Source organism: Carcharodon carcharias, chromosome 2 (assembly GCF_017639515.1).
Source record: "Carcharodon carcharias isolate sCarCar2 chromosome 2, sCarCar2.pri, whole genome shotgun sequence".
Lineage (NCBI taxonomy): Eukaryota > Metazoa > Chordata > Chondrichthyes > Lamniformes > Lamnidae > Carcharodon > Carcharodon carcharias.
The window spans coordinates 23,795,563-23,810,154 of record NC_054468.1 but is presented as its reverse complement, the minus strand read 5'-3'; the positions used below and the strand labels follow the sequence as shown (position 1 = coordinate 23,810,154).

General features: G+C 40.8%; 1 protein-coding gene and 1 non-coding gene across 4 annotated transcripts in view; both read right to left on the bottom strand.

The window, feature by feature from the left end:
* plod2 (procollagen-lysine, 2-oxoglutarate 5-dioxygenase 2) overlaps nucleotides 1-10,585 on the bottom strand; it is a 152,403-nt gene extending 141,818 nt beyond the window's left edge. The window contains exon 1 of one of the 3 annotated variants that reach the window (XM_041215703.1): nucleotides 10,421-10,585. In XM_041215703.1, coding sequence (XP_041071637.1) covers nucleotides 10,421-10,535 — 115 coding nt within the window. In that variant the 5' untranslated portion in view covers nucleotides 10,536-10,585. The remainder of the gene's footprint in view (nucleotides 1-10,420) is intronic. The other 2 variants (XM_041215713.1, XM_041215723.1) reach the window with 2 other exon arrangements.
* On the bottom strand, nucleotides 3,071-3,230 carry LOC121275572. The gene has a single exon (XR_005942519.1). It is a non-coding gene; the product is annotated as a U1 spliceosomal RNA (small nuclear RNA).
* Nucleotides 10,586-14,592: the final 4,007 nt, after the last annotated feature.

The window sequence follows — 14,592 nt, the reverse complement described above, 5'->3', positions numbered from 1 at the left end:
AACTTGTGGCAAAGAGCCGACAGTGAAAATTGAGGCAGCTTTCAGGGAAACGTGGTGATAAGTTCTAGCAACAAGTATGGTACTTCCAATAGCAAAAACATGTTATCAATATATCAGATAGAAATAGGCAGGGGTGGGAGAAACATTCGCATCTTGATCTCCCATATACATCTCCGCTAGGTTTAATAATGTATGCACTCAGTTTATTTTTTAAAGACGGTTATTTCTCATCACCACTTCTTGGAAACTCATTCCTTTCTTCCCTGTCCATGTAGACAAGGTTAACCAAAGCTATAAGTTTTATCATTCTGCATCACACAGAACTGCAGCATGTGCTGACACTGATGAAGTAGAACGAGGCAATAAGTTTTTGTCTTCGTTGCCATATGCTGTACACAGTGGAGTATTGTGGAGCACTAATATTTTTAAATGTATTTCCATCCATTGTTTTATCTCTACCTTTTAGCCTATTTCGATCCCTTCCCCCTACCCCACTAGGGCTATCTGTACCTCTTTCGAGTACAAACCCATTTCCATCTGTTTCAGATGAAGTTACATTGTTTCATAGTTTGCCATTGTGAGATTTGAATACTTGATCTTGGGGTTACAAACCCAGTACCATAACCACTTGGCTATTTAGGCCAAGCCTAGGGCTATCTGTACCTTGCTCGTCCTGCTTTCTACCCTTAATGTCACCTATTAGTACATTCCTTAGATAATACCACCGTCAACACCTCTTTGTCCTTTTGTCTGTGACATCTTTTGGTTATCTCCACCTATCACTGGCCCTCTATCCAGCTCTACATGTTCCCCCCCCCGCCCCCCCAAACCAGTTTATATTTTACCTCTTTTCTATTTTTCCTTAGTTCTGTTGAAGAGTCATACGGACTCGAAATGTTAAGTGTGTTCCTCTCCGCAGATGCTGCCAGATCTGCTGAGTTTTTCCAGGTGTTTTTATTTTGGATTTCCAGTATCCGCAGTATTTTACCTTAAATTTAAATCCATGTTTCTCTTAATCTGCCAATAGTTCAAGCTACTGATACCATCACATCTTGGCATACTAATTTAGGAATGTATTTGCTAATTCAGCAACAATGCTATAGTTAGCACATTCCAAAACTTCAGAACCACAAAACAAATAGGACAAATTAGAACAGCTCAGGGGCTATATGTCAATGGCTGCAAAGTCAAGTGTGTGTAAATAATGTGAACAATTTCACATCTTGATATGAAAGTTAACACTTCCCCACTGAGGAGTTGATCTCTGTATTCAAAGTAATGTTTTTAATATAGGACTGCTTTGAACTGGTTCACAAAGACAACATTAAAGAAAAGTAAGTTGCATTTACAGAGCACCTTTCATGACCTCTGGACCTCCAAAAGTACCGTAGAAAAGTTATGGCACAGAAGAAAGCCATTCAGCCCATTGTGCCTGTACCAGCCAGAGAAAAATAACTAGCCGCTCATTTTAATCCCACTTTCCAGTACCTGGTCCATAGCCTTACAGGTTACAACACTTCAGGTGCAGATCCATGTACCCTTTAAATGAGTTCAGCGTTTCAGACTCAACCACCAATTTGGGCAGTGAGCTCCAGACACCCACCACCCTCTGGGTGAAAATGTTTTTCCTCTTGTCCCCTCTAATCCTGCAACCAATCACTTTAAATCTATACACCTTGGTACAACAATTGACTAGGGGAAACAGCTCTGTCCTGTCTACCCTATTGAGGCTCCTCAATTTTGTGCACCTCAGTTAGGTTACCCCTCAGCTTCCTCTGCTCTAAGGAAAACAACCCTAGCCTATCCAATCTTTCCCCATAGCAGCGATTTTCAAGCGCTGGCAACATTCTTGTACACCTCCCTCTGTACTCTCTCCAGATTATGTACTTCCTGTGATGTGGTGAACAGGACTTCACAGTTACATATCCAACCTATTTCGGTGATTTAAGGTAATTGTCCTTAGAGCAGAGGAGGTTAAGCGATCATTTAAGAGAGATGTTCAAAATCATGAATGTCTCCAGTAGGTCAGTCAGAATATCCTTCTGGTGGAAGAGGACGTTTGTCATAATGGGCCATGCTAAGCATACTGTCAGCAGGTCAACATTTGTATTAGCTTTTCCCATTCATTTTCCCAATGGTTCTTCTTTAGACATCGGAGTCACAAACAACCCTGGCATTAAGTCCCCCAGAAGATTGACCTTTTTTTCCCTTTTGAGATGGCAGTGAGGACTTCAAGGTCAGAACAGAACTTTTCTGTCACATCTTCATCGGAGTCAAGGGTCAGGGCATAAACGCTGATGATGGTGGCTTATTGATTATACTTGAAGTGTCATAAGCCTTTCATTTATACACTTGAGGAGTTCTGGCAATGTAGCCAAAATCCTATGCCAGATGGCAAAAATATCTCAAGCATTCAGGCAAAACTCCTCAGAATGAACTACGATGGGCTCAACACTGTCTGGATGGCTGGAAAGCGTCTCCCTGCCAGGTCCTGTTTTCACAACTCTCAAATGGCCAGCATTCTAAAAGAGGGCAAAGAAAACACTTCAAAGACACTCTGAAGCTCTCCTTGAAGTGTGGCAGCATTGACACTGACTGGTAGGAGTTTGCTACCAATCATTCAAAACTGCAACCATTCGTCCATCACGCTGCATCACGCTTCGAAGCCAAATGCCTCACTGATAAGGCAGATTAGCGGCAGGGAAGGAAGGAATATGAAGCAAATCCTGCACTCTGGATTCCACTACCTCGTGGGACGTCCTGCCACATGTGCCCAAAGAATCGGCCTGTTCAGTCACATGACGACCCATGGCAGAAACTCACGATCCCAAGTAGATGTCATCCTCAAATCAAGGGACAGCCAACAATGATGAATCAGTATATCAGAGACACACATTTAAAATAATTGATGAAAGAAGCAGAGCCAAGATGAGGACTTTTTCACACAGCGGCTTATGATGATGTGGAATACACTGCCTGTAAGGATGGTGGAAGCTGATTCAATAGTAATAACGAAGCGGTTTGAATATATGATTGTCAAAAGGAAACATTTGGAACATTATTTTTTTTTCAGGGGAGAGCGCGAACGCAGTCCCCCACTACCACAAATTTTGCAGTCGAGTATCCCGCATTTGGGGACATTGCAGGCATCAGCACACCCGAAGTGCAATGGGATAGCCTTGTCCTGGGAGAACAACCTTCATGATCATTGACTCTCCTTGGAGCATTATAGGGAACGAAGGGGAGAGTGGAGCTAATTGAATATGTCTTTCTAAGAGCCGTGACAGACATGATGGACCAAATGGCCTCCTTCTGTGCTGTATGTATATCTTAAAAAGGACACTGGCTAGCAAAGGGCCTTAAACTGTTCATAAGCAGGAACTATACTGCCAGTAACAACAATTGTGACACTAACCACAGATATCTGAAATATGAATATCCGGCCAACCACAAAATAATGTAGTTATATTTGATTCTTCAGCACAAACATCTTGACAGTCAACTCAATTTTCACAGCTGATCTGTCCTTCATTATTTTAAAAGCACTTTTCCAAAGGTTAGGTGAAAGGTAGCAGGAAAATGCAAAAAAAGAGTAAAGCAAATTAATAGAAACCAACAATAAAAAGGTAACATTAAAAACTGGAAATCATATAAGATGATCACTAACAATAGACACCAGAATCTATTTAAAATGTTAGAATGTGACCAGAAAGCCATCATGTTATCCAAAAGACATCCACCAAATGCGTGAACAATGTTGTGACTAAATTATGGCCAGTGCTATAAGAACAATATAACTAATATCCCTCAAGTTTAAAATGGTGCATTTAAAGTTTCAATCCAATTCTTTCTGGTTTAATTTCAGTGTAGCTAAAGGCAGGGCAAGCTTTTGCTCACTGCTCTTTATTTTCAATTTCGACTGTGATGCGGCATAATTTCCATTAGCTATGTAATGCTGTGAATCAAAACCACATAAAAGATGAACAGACAGTCCTTGGCACAATACAACTAGAAACAAGGGACAGTTCAAAATAACATTTAGAATAATCCTAAAATTGCAGGACCACTTGTTTCATTCCATGAACTGCTGTTAAGAAAAGTCATTGAATCAAAACAAATACTTAAAAGTTAAGGAGAAAATTATGTTGGAGCTCCAGTTAGTTTTCACTAATTTCTGGGAGTTAAAATTCCTGCTTCACAGATGTCACAGAAGAAACCTCTAGGATGTATGAATTAGTTGCAAAACATTTTACCTGCTGCCCCAATATCAGAACAACAGTGGGCGGAATTTAATGCTCCCACCCACCCCAGACGCAGGTTTGGAGGTGGGTGGGGGGGCTAGCGGGTCATTGATCGAGCGGAAGGGTACAAAGTGGGAACCTCACCGCCTTTGCCCAATTAAGCACGGGGTAGGGGAAGGCTCAGGGGTGGTTTTCCAGTCCATACACTAATTGAGGAACCTCATTCCACCACTGCTGGTACTTAACCAGCAGCAGGCAAGGGACTCACCATGCGGGGACTTAAGGCAGGACATAAATACCCTGTTGGATTTGCTCGAGGTCTCCCGGGCGATCAGAATAATGCCAGTGGGCTACATTGATCTGGATTTATGTTAGAGGAACCAGCCCCTTGTGCGAGGTAATCTCTCTCATCCAGAAACTGGTCCAGCTCTCTCACAAAGGAAAACTACAAGTCACCTTTCACTGTGTAAGTTGGAAACCTGTTCAGCTGATCCACTATTCTCTGAGAAAAGAACCGAGCATCTAACCTAACTCTGCCCTTGTGTAACTTGTGAGCATGACCATTTCCTAACCCATTCAATTGAAATAATTGGTTTACTTAACCACAATCCAAATTCTTCAATTTTATAAACCAGATCAAATCGCACCCAGAAAGAGAAGTTTTGGAGAAGTTATTTCAACCCGGAGGTGATAAACCTTTTACTTTCTAGCCTTGAGTGATACTGCGCGTAATAATGTAGATATTTGACACATCAAAGATACTTGAACATAAATAGTGATATGAATGAGAAGTGTAATCCTGTGTTGAATCTTGTATTTAAATTATTTTGGGTCAGGTATCATGATCCATGATTTACAAATGGTGCATTTAGTTTGAAGTATTTTCTAGGATCATAGGTAATTTAACACACATCATTGCCTCAAAACTCTTCCAAATTTACGCTCTCTAGCCTTTTATTAGGTTTTTCAGGACTTCAGTGAACGTTATGAGCTTGGGTTTTTTTTTTTTGCTGTACTTTGACAGCACAGTAACAGTTGTGGTCATCTCTAACTTTCTAATACAGCACTGACAATGATTTCCCTGCTTGCCTGAGTTACACTAGGTGGAATTTAATCTTGGCAACGGGAGTTTTGCCTGCCAATTAACTCTCCATAGCCAGCAGTGCCACTGAGAAAGGTGGTTGCTGCCAGTAAAGCCACCAGAGAGCCACCTAGGATCGTCAAGGGGTCCAGAACACAGATAATGAAGGGCGGGATAGGAGTCCTCAACTAGAGGGTGGGGGGAGGGGTTCGGTGTCAGAAGGGTAAAGGGCTGTCCACAAACCTTCTCCCCGCATCACCGCCGCCGCCGCCACCGCTCCCCCCCCCCCCAAAAAAAACCCCAGACTTAAATCGGGCAGAGGCCGGAAGGTGGTGGGATCCCCACCCTTCATCCTCCCAACCATCAAAACATCCTTGTTTGGGAGAGGAATTCTTCAGATTTATTTTCCCTCGTGGGCTGGAATTTGGTGTTCTTTTGCCTCTACCTGTAAATTACATGATTTCTGATATCCTGAATATGCACAAGATATCACAGAATGTAAATGCAGGCACATTCTTTCTTTCTTACTCACTCAATTTTAAGGTTTTGAGAGTGAAGCCGAAGTAAGTCTGAGAATGAGTCTACCTTGTCTATCTATCAACGTTTGGAAACACACAAGCACTGTAAGGTAATGACTTGCTCGAGATTCACAGAAAAATTAATACTTTTTACCCCCTCTTCAGTTAGCAAATCATTCACTCCTGATATTGTGGACTACAATATCAATAAAATTCTTTCAAGTGCCTCAAAAAGATTACCATATTTAGACTCAATACCCTCACAACTAGAAATACTGATTCCAAATATTCAGGGAAAATGCAACAGATATCAAAGAGAAAATTTAAGGTGAGTTAAAGCTACTTCACACATTGCTGCTCAGCCCAAACCAAGTCACCATTCTTGCCTGAGAAACCTACACACTGTCCACTCTTCTCAAATGCACTCCCAGGTTCTTTTTAATCAAAGGTTAACAAGAGCTGTATCTGAACTCACAAAGGGTATTTAATATCTGGGTGGCAACATTTAACTTTTGAATTATAGCTAAATTAAATTACAACCAACTATGGAGGTCAAAGTTATCTAATAATTGTATTCTTGCTTTCTTTAATCAGATTCATCCTCCCTAACAATCTTACCTGGTGTTTTAAATAATGTGCACTCATTTTTTTTTAATGGTTCATGGATTTAAAAAAATATAGCTTACTTCACCCTTTGCTCTCAATTCAGGGTTCTAGCTGACAAAAAAAAATGAGAATTCATTTTTCAGAAAACATCAGTAAAAAAAAAATTTCTTTCGTCAAACTTAAACTTGTACGAGGAGCCAGCCAAAGCAAACTGGCTAACCCATACATATGTTCCTTTTGAGAAAACCATGTAAATACAATGAAAACAGAGTTTTTCACCATCTGATAGCAACGTATCCATCTGCTAGATTGTAATCTGGCCATAGACACTGCTTCAGCCAGTTGCCTACTTACTGTTCATATGTCATGCTTCAATATTGATGTCATCTAACTAATCTTACACCCCCACCCCCCACCTCATAACCTATACTTGGTGTAGTCACATCTGCCAGACTTCACATCTGCATCCCATAAATCAGTTGCGCACAAAAACCAGTGATTTCATTTGTCCTGATGCAAAAGAGTGGGCTTTCCTCAAAGCTTATTTAATGTTTTGTTGTAAAAAAAATCCATTAATTTTAGTGATGCAGAGTCAAGAGTCAATTCTTTGTTCATCAATAGTATATTGCCGGGGGGGGGCGGGCGGCGGCGCGATGATGTTATGCTTTGTTTGGATCCATTAATTGCAAGTTAAGAGCCTAGAATATAATTCTGTTTCTCCTTAAGTGTTCTTGAAGTGTTAAATATGGATTGTGGATTAAATTCCACATCAAGCAGCAGTCACAACATGATTAACAGTCCTAGACATGTTGCTGTTTTGTTTCAAAGAGAGGCTGTACTGAGTTAACTATGGATAATAAGCATATCAGCAACTGAGAAATGCATTACTAAATGGCATACTGGACTGAACTGTCTATTGGCCATTACTACTTCTCTGTCTTCCTACTCACCCTGCCATTTCCTCAGGCTCAAATGCATCTTGAATAATCACATTCTTACCCTGTGGGCCTCTCTTGACATTCTCCAAAAGAACCACATCAAACTGCCCAAATCCTGCTCACCTACCACCACGTCATTTACAACCCACATTGACTCCCAATCCCCCAACTCCTCAAATTTAAAGTTCTCACCCTAACGTTTAAGTCCATTCCTGGCCTCGCCGGTCTTTCTCTGCAACTCTCTCCAGCCTGACAATGCTCCTCTAGACTCTCCATTGCTTCAATTCCAGTTTTTCCTCCATCCACCCTCGCCATTGGTGGCCATGCCTTCAGCTACCTAGTTCCCACCCTTGTGGATTCCCTCTCTAAACCGGCCCATGTTTTCATCTTCCTCTCCTCCTTTTATTATTAAAACCTACCTCTTTGGCCAAATTTTAGATCACCCCTCCTAATCTCTCCTCCTCGGGTGCTGCAACAGCCATATTCTTCCTGACTACTGTTCTAAGGAATGCCTTAGGAAGTTTTTCTATAATAAACCCACTGTATGAATGCAAGTTGCTACTCTTACGTTGAATTAGTTTCCATAATTCATCGCAGTTCTATTTATTTCAATATATTCTTTTCTATCCAGCATCAAATATTCCCAATTAAGGTACAACACAGGATAAATGTATGATAATGTTCCTTTGATGGTGGCTGAATAATATTCCTATCCCCATTCCCTAATGCAACAGCATAACATCTGCCAAGAGTGAACCTGATGCTTCATTGACAAATTTCTACTGTGAAACCTACTAAGGAAGCAGGTGAAGATTACACATGTTGCGTTATAAGTTGCAACAGAAATTTTTCTATCCCATTACTCTGGGCTAAATTTAAATCGTAAAAGGTGTTCAGCATCCAAACTCGTGGCACACCTGTTTATACAATGTGCCTGAAGAGTAAATTACAGTTTTTAAAGCATCACAATAAAAAGAAGGCTTTACACTTTAATATGCTGGCACCCATCCTGATGAGTGGTATTTTGTGTGTTACATCAACAGACCAAAAGCACCACTAGTAGTTAAGAGACAGAAATAAAGCGCTACAGAGAACAGAAAAGCAAGATTCATTATATAAATGATGGGTAAAGGGAGAAAATTGGAGACTTTTCTTCTCTTCCACATTACCTTTCCTACTCTTTAGCTGCCCACACGTTTACCTTTTCCTCACTATTCCTTTCTACATCCACCTATCACCATCTCCCATACCTCTCTCTCTTAACCCTTCTCCTTACTCCAGCTTTCATTTACTCAGTATGTTCTATTCAGCACATACCCTCAACCATAACTACTATATATAAAAAAAATCCTATTTGTGGATCCTTGCTGGGCATAAATTGGCTGCCACGTTTGCTTAACTTACAACAGTAACCACAGTTTAAAATAATCCATTGGCTGCAAAGCATGTTCACGGGATATATTCAAAAGTACTTTTGTGCTTGCTGATATGGAGCAGAAAACACTGCTTTAATGACACTGACAAAGATGGCAAGATCCTTCAAAACAGATTTAAAAATAATTATATGGCAATTAACAATACAATTTTGTGCTGCTTTGCTTTGAGCTGAGGACCTGAAAGGCTCGATATCAGGTTTTATTTATTGACAATCAAAAACACTTATGTAAAATATGCAAAGAAGTTGAAATCACTTACAACAATGACATATCATGGATAGAGGATCAAAAATAGCCATTAGCTCTTGGAACACAACTCATTTTCACATTATGCTAATTACAAAAGCTATAGAAGGGTGCACTTTTATTCATCACCTATCGCAAGGTCAGAGATCAAAAATCAATAACTTATTCAAGAAATGGTGACCACAAATCCATCTCTTAATACATCAACACTTAAAACAGAAAGGTATCTCAGCCATTTTATTTTGGGAATGGGGGTGAAGGGATAATTATACCACAGTTTGTGCTTTTTGACATCATGGCAGTGAAACTGTTTTTGTATAAAAGCAGAGTGCCCGCTTTGGGCATGTTCTAAAGTCTATACACAGCGTAAATACCAACAATAACATGCTTTACCCAAACAGCATTGCTGCTGAGAATTTCTTTGGTCGGGGCGGGGGTGGTAAAAAGGTTAGATATTTTTGTTAAGTTCACTGAATATGTTTAAAATACTTTTTCTTCTTGCAAATATGGAGCAGAAAATTTTGCTTTATTGATATGGGATAAAGCAACTACTAACATTGTTTTCAAACAGATACACAAATATTTGGAAAATTTGCAAAGCACTAAAATCATTTAGCAGAAGAATTACGTGCTGCTTTGCATGCAGACAGCTCAAATGATCATCATTTCCATGAATAAGTCTGGACAATTTTTGGATCTAAAGTAAACACTCTTGATGAAAATTAATGATCAGAGCAGATTTCACCACCCTCCACAAGGGCATTAACTTGCAAACACAAAAGAGCATTTATTTCAGGTGTGACGTATTTGTATGCTAGTAGGACATAAAGGACATCTTTGTGTGCCTCCCAACATACAGATCCCTCCTCTCTCAACATGAACATTTACAGTGAGAGAGGACAGCTTCTAAATTAAGAATTTTGTTTCTCTAGATTTTAAAAATGGACAGAGCCTTAGTCAGTCAGTCAGTCGTGAAGGGGTAGAGGGAGACAGACCCCTGCCAATAAATTATCAAAACACCTTGGGAATAACAAGTACAACTTGTTCAAACTTCATATTGGCAATAAGGGAAGAGAATAAGTAAATAAAACTAAACAAAAACACTCTCACCCTTCAATTTTCTCACAACCTCTAAAAATTCAGAAAATCATACTGAAGTAATATTATGAAACTTAACTTATAAAAATGAAAAATCAATCATGACTAGCCAACACCATGAAACTTGGCACACAGAAAAATCCCAGGTTGATCAACTTTACCAATTCACACAGACAATTAAACTTATGAAGGGAATTTGAGTGGGGGAAAAGCACAATGCTTACATTGTCAAAAAAGAATAAACGTTGTTGCTCACCGTTAGGGATGGGCGGCTGATCAGCAGCTGAAGCGTTTACTAGGAAGAGAGCTATTAGGAGGAGTGTGTGGAAGGATAGAATGAAGTGCCGGAGGCAGAACACAGCCATCTCCATCAGCTCCAGCGACTGACTGAGAGACAGTCAAGAGAGGCGGGCTGACCCACCCAGTGCGCGCTCTCGCGAGACCAGCGGGCACGCGCCTCCAAACTTTTACCCAGAGAGAACAAAGTTTGGAAAGAAGTTGTGTATGTGGCCGGGAAAGTTCGCGCAGCCAGTAATCTAATCTCCAGGCTGCAGCCACCTCCTGTGCCTCGCTATTCTTTTAAACAAGAGAGACAAAGCCTGAACGGGAGGTGGGGAAGCAAGGAGGATCCTTCCCTGACTGACAGTCCCACCTACTCTGCCAGTCAGCCTTCATTCCCACTCACTAAATCTCTTCTGTTCTGAAAAGAAGACGTTTGCTTTTATCTAAATTAACATCAGTGTGGGTACCAATTAGACCTCTAGGAGAGGGGAGGGGAAACTAAAAACTTCCTAATAAGTAAGTCAACATAAATTACGGAGTCACTCCTTGTTCCCTATTGAAATCTATGTCTTTTTTTTTGCGAACTGTTTTCTCTTTTTTACTGACCTGCAGAGCTTTCAGTTCGTATTGGTTTTATTTTGAAGGTTTTTTTTTAACACTGTCGATCACAGGAGACGAAATAACTGTCCTTGCAATGATGAATTTGCATTTGATAACATCATGGCTTTGCAAAATTGTCAGTACTTTATTTGTCTATGATATAATTTAACTAAAATAGGACTTTACCTAAACATCTACACCACCACCACCAACCCCGCCCCCCCCCCCCCCCCCCCCCACCATAGTAGTGATCCCCTAAAAATACTTCTTCCAGGAAGATCTGAGCTGTGAACTGAGAACCTACATTTACTCTTTAAAGATGTTGAGTGACATCTTACTATTTTCAGCGTTTCCTGTGTTTATTTTTCAACTGGTTCTCTCCTGTGTTATCTTTAAAATGCATATTTGGCACCAATGCAACATCCTCTTGGTCAATGGCCCAATGCTAAAAGCTGTAGCATGGAATGGTCAAATGCACATTAAGAAGTGGTCTTGCAGAATGCCTCATCACCAAAACTTTCAAACAAGCACCAAGATGTAGCTTGGCTGGCAATGAGAAAGGCCCTCCCCTTAGACCCTTCCTACATGCCCACGGTCTCACCACCTCCGCACATTGCCCTCAGGGTGGCTGTGGTGGGGAAGAGACCATCCCTGATGAAATGTGCCTTTGCAGAGAAAATCTGGAGAGAGATGCAGTAGTTTTTGTCAAAGTTCATCCCGAGCAGCTCCATGATGTAGGACTGCATGCTGTACGAGCTCTTCCCAAGTACAAGCACTGAGGCAAACATCAACTGCAGCTGGAGTACCATCAACTCAGTGAAAAATGCTCTTTGGTCTGCCCAAAACCTGCTGGTCTTCCATTGAAAAGAGTTTCCTCGACTGAGTGTTGCAGACTGGCATCACAGGCCTACATCTTGAGGGGTGCACTAAAGCTTGAGGTAAACACACAGAGGTGCAATGGGGAAAGATCACTGTCTAAGGCCTTTCAGCCATAGTACACTAAGGGGCTGGAAACTGCATAAAGCCCCTCAGACATATGCCTGACATGGTATGTATATTGTAAAACTCAAGAGTATTGCAATTGTTTTGAGGCACCTCAGAGTGGAACATGCTTTATGAAGAGAAGATGAATTTTATTGCACTTTCTGTAATATTTAATTTGAAATGTTTATAATATACTTTTGCAAATGTTATGAATAAAGTATATTTTTGGAAAAAAATGTTTTCCCCAAGGCACCTCAGGATGGAACATGCAGAGTGAAGAAAGGTTGAATTATATTACATTTTCTGTAATATTCAATTTGAAAATGTTCCATCCTCGGGCTGTATGTCTGACATGGAATGCATATTGTAAATATCAAGTGTATTGTAATTGAATTGAGGGACCTCAGAGTGGAATGTGCTGTATGGAGAAAAGTTGGATTTTATTGCATTCAATTTGAAAAGTTTTACAATGTACTTTTGAAAATGTTATGAATAAATTATATTTTTGGAAATACACACATTAAGAGATTCCCTAACTCCAATAATCCTAATTCAGAGATTCCTTGCTGTCACTTGTTTCTTTCCTTTTTCTCTCTTTCTTTCCCTCTCTCCATCATTATGTGTCACTTCCTTTTTCATTTTTATTCACTTTGAACACTCAACCTCTCAGCCCACAAGCCATATCATAACTGATAAACCACAGAACTTCCCAGCACATTGTTTAAGTGAAATATAATCGCTCAGGGCCTGATATTATAAAGTAGGATATTAGCATCCAAGCATTTGACTAAATACCCTCTCATCACTATTTTAACAGAGGCACTAATTAATTTATTACAGGGCCTTGGAAGAAAATATGCAATATTGTGGGGTAATTGAATTATTTTTCCAGCAATAAACACTCTATAGAAATTAGTGTTTGTATTTAGATTCAAAGGCAAAGCGAACACATTATAAGTCGATCCCAGAGTAAACCTAAGCGGGCCCACCCCAGATATCCATATACCACTCTATACGAGCTGCACAACCTTCACTGCACATCAACTTACCCAAGGACTTTGCTCATCTATCTGAATTACTGTCAGTGGCTTTGCATGTGCTTCTCTCCCTGCTGATACCACCATTTTTTGCTTCTTGTGATCATTTTCTGCAGAGCAGACATTCATTGTGCCTCCAATGTATTTTGGAACCACTGCCCCTACAATTTCCCCATACATCTGCTTTATAAATCCTACCATTTTCTTCCAAATGATAATATCAGCCCTTCATTCTGTTCATCATTTGCCTGGGTGAATGTGGTTCCAACAACACTCAAGAAGCCCAAAAGCATCCAGAACAAAGCAGACCATTGATCATTATCACAGACATTGCCTAGCTGCTGATGCACTTCAGTAACTCGCCGAGGTATCTTTGGCAGCACCTCCTAAACCCTTGACCATTACCACCTAGAAGAACAAGGGCAGCAAGGTGCAAGGGATCCCACACCTCCATGCTCTCCTCCAAATCACACACCATCCTGACTTGGAAATACATCGCCATTCCTACGTCACTGCTGGAACTTCCTCCCTAAGAACACTGTGGAGTACCTTCACCAGACAGACTGCAGCAGTTTAAGAAGGCAGCTCACTATCACATTGTCAGAGGCAATTATGAACAGATATATATTTCACGGTGAGTAAAGTAGATGTTATACCACGTGTATTTAGTGGGTTCGTAAAGGGTTACCATCATTGCCAGTTACCCAGCCTACCAGTCAGCTGTTTAGCATATTTATAAATGTCTGAGAGAAAAAAGATAAGAGCTGCAGTGGCCTTCACGAACACGGGAAAATCTATTCCTCTGATCAAGTTTGGCTTTTTGTCTGATTGCAGCATGTAGCACAATTCTGTCGCTGCCTTTATGGTCAACTGGAGTCTACCCAAACAAAGGCCTTTGGACAGGTAAGTGTCCATTAAAGGTATGACTAGTAAGTCACAGTCATCTTGTGGTGTAACTTCACATGTGTACTATCCCTCCATTGTTCTATTTCCTGAAATCATGAGTGATGGGATTCCTGTAGGAAATAGCAAGGATAACTTTTTTTTACTTCTTTCATTTGGTACCCAACGTTAGTTGCCTTGAGAAGGTGGTGGTGAGCCGCCTTCTTGAATCGCTGAGTCTGTCTGGTGTAGATACATCCATAGAGCTGTTAGGAAGGGGGCTCCAGAATTTTGATCCTGCAATGGAGAAGGAACAGCAATATGGTTCCAAGTCAGGATGGTATGTGGCTTGGAGGGGAACTTGCAGGTGGTGTTGTTCCAATGAGATTGTGGTCCTTGTCCTTCCAGGTGGTGGAGGTCGCGGATATGGCAGGTGTGGTCGAAGGAACCTTGGTGAGTTGCTGCAATGCAGAGATGGTACACACTGCTGCCACTGTGTCAGTGGTAAAGGGAGTGAATGTTCTAGTTGGAGTATGGGGTGCCAAAGGCTGCTTTGTTCTGGATGGTGTCACGTTTCTTGAGTGTTGTTGGAGCTGCACTCACCCAAGCAAGTGGAGAGTGTTCTAACACACTCCTGACTTGT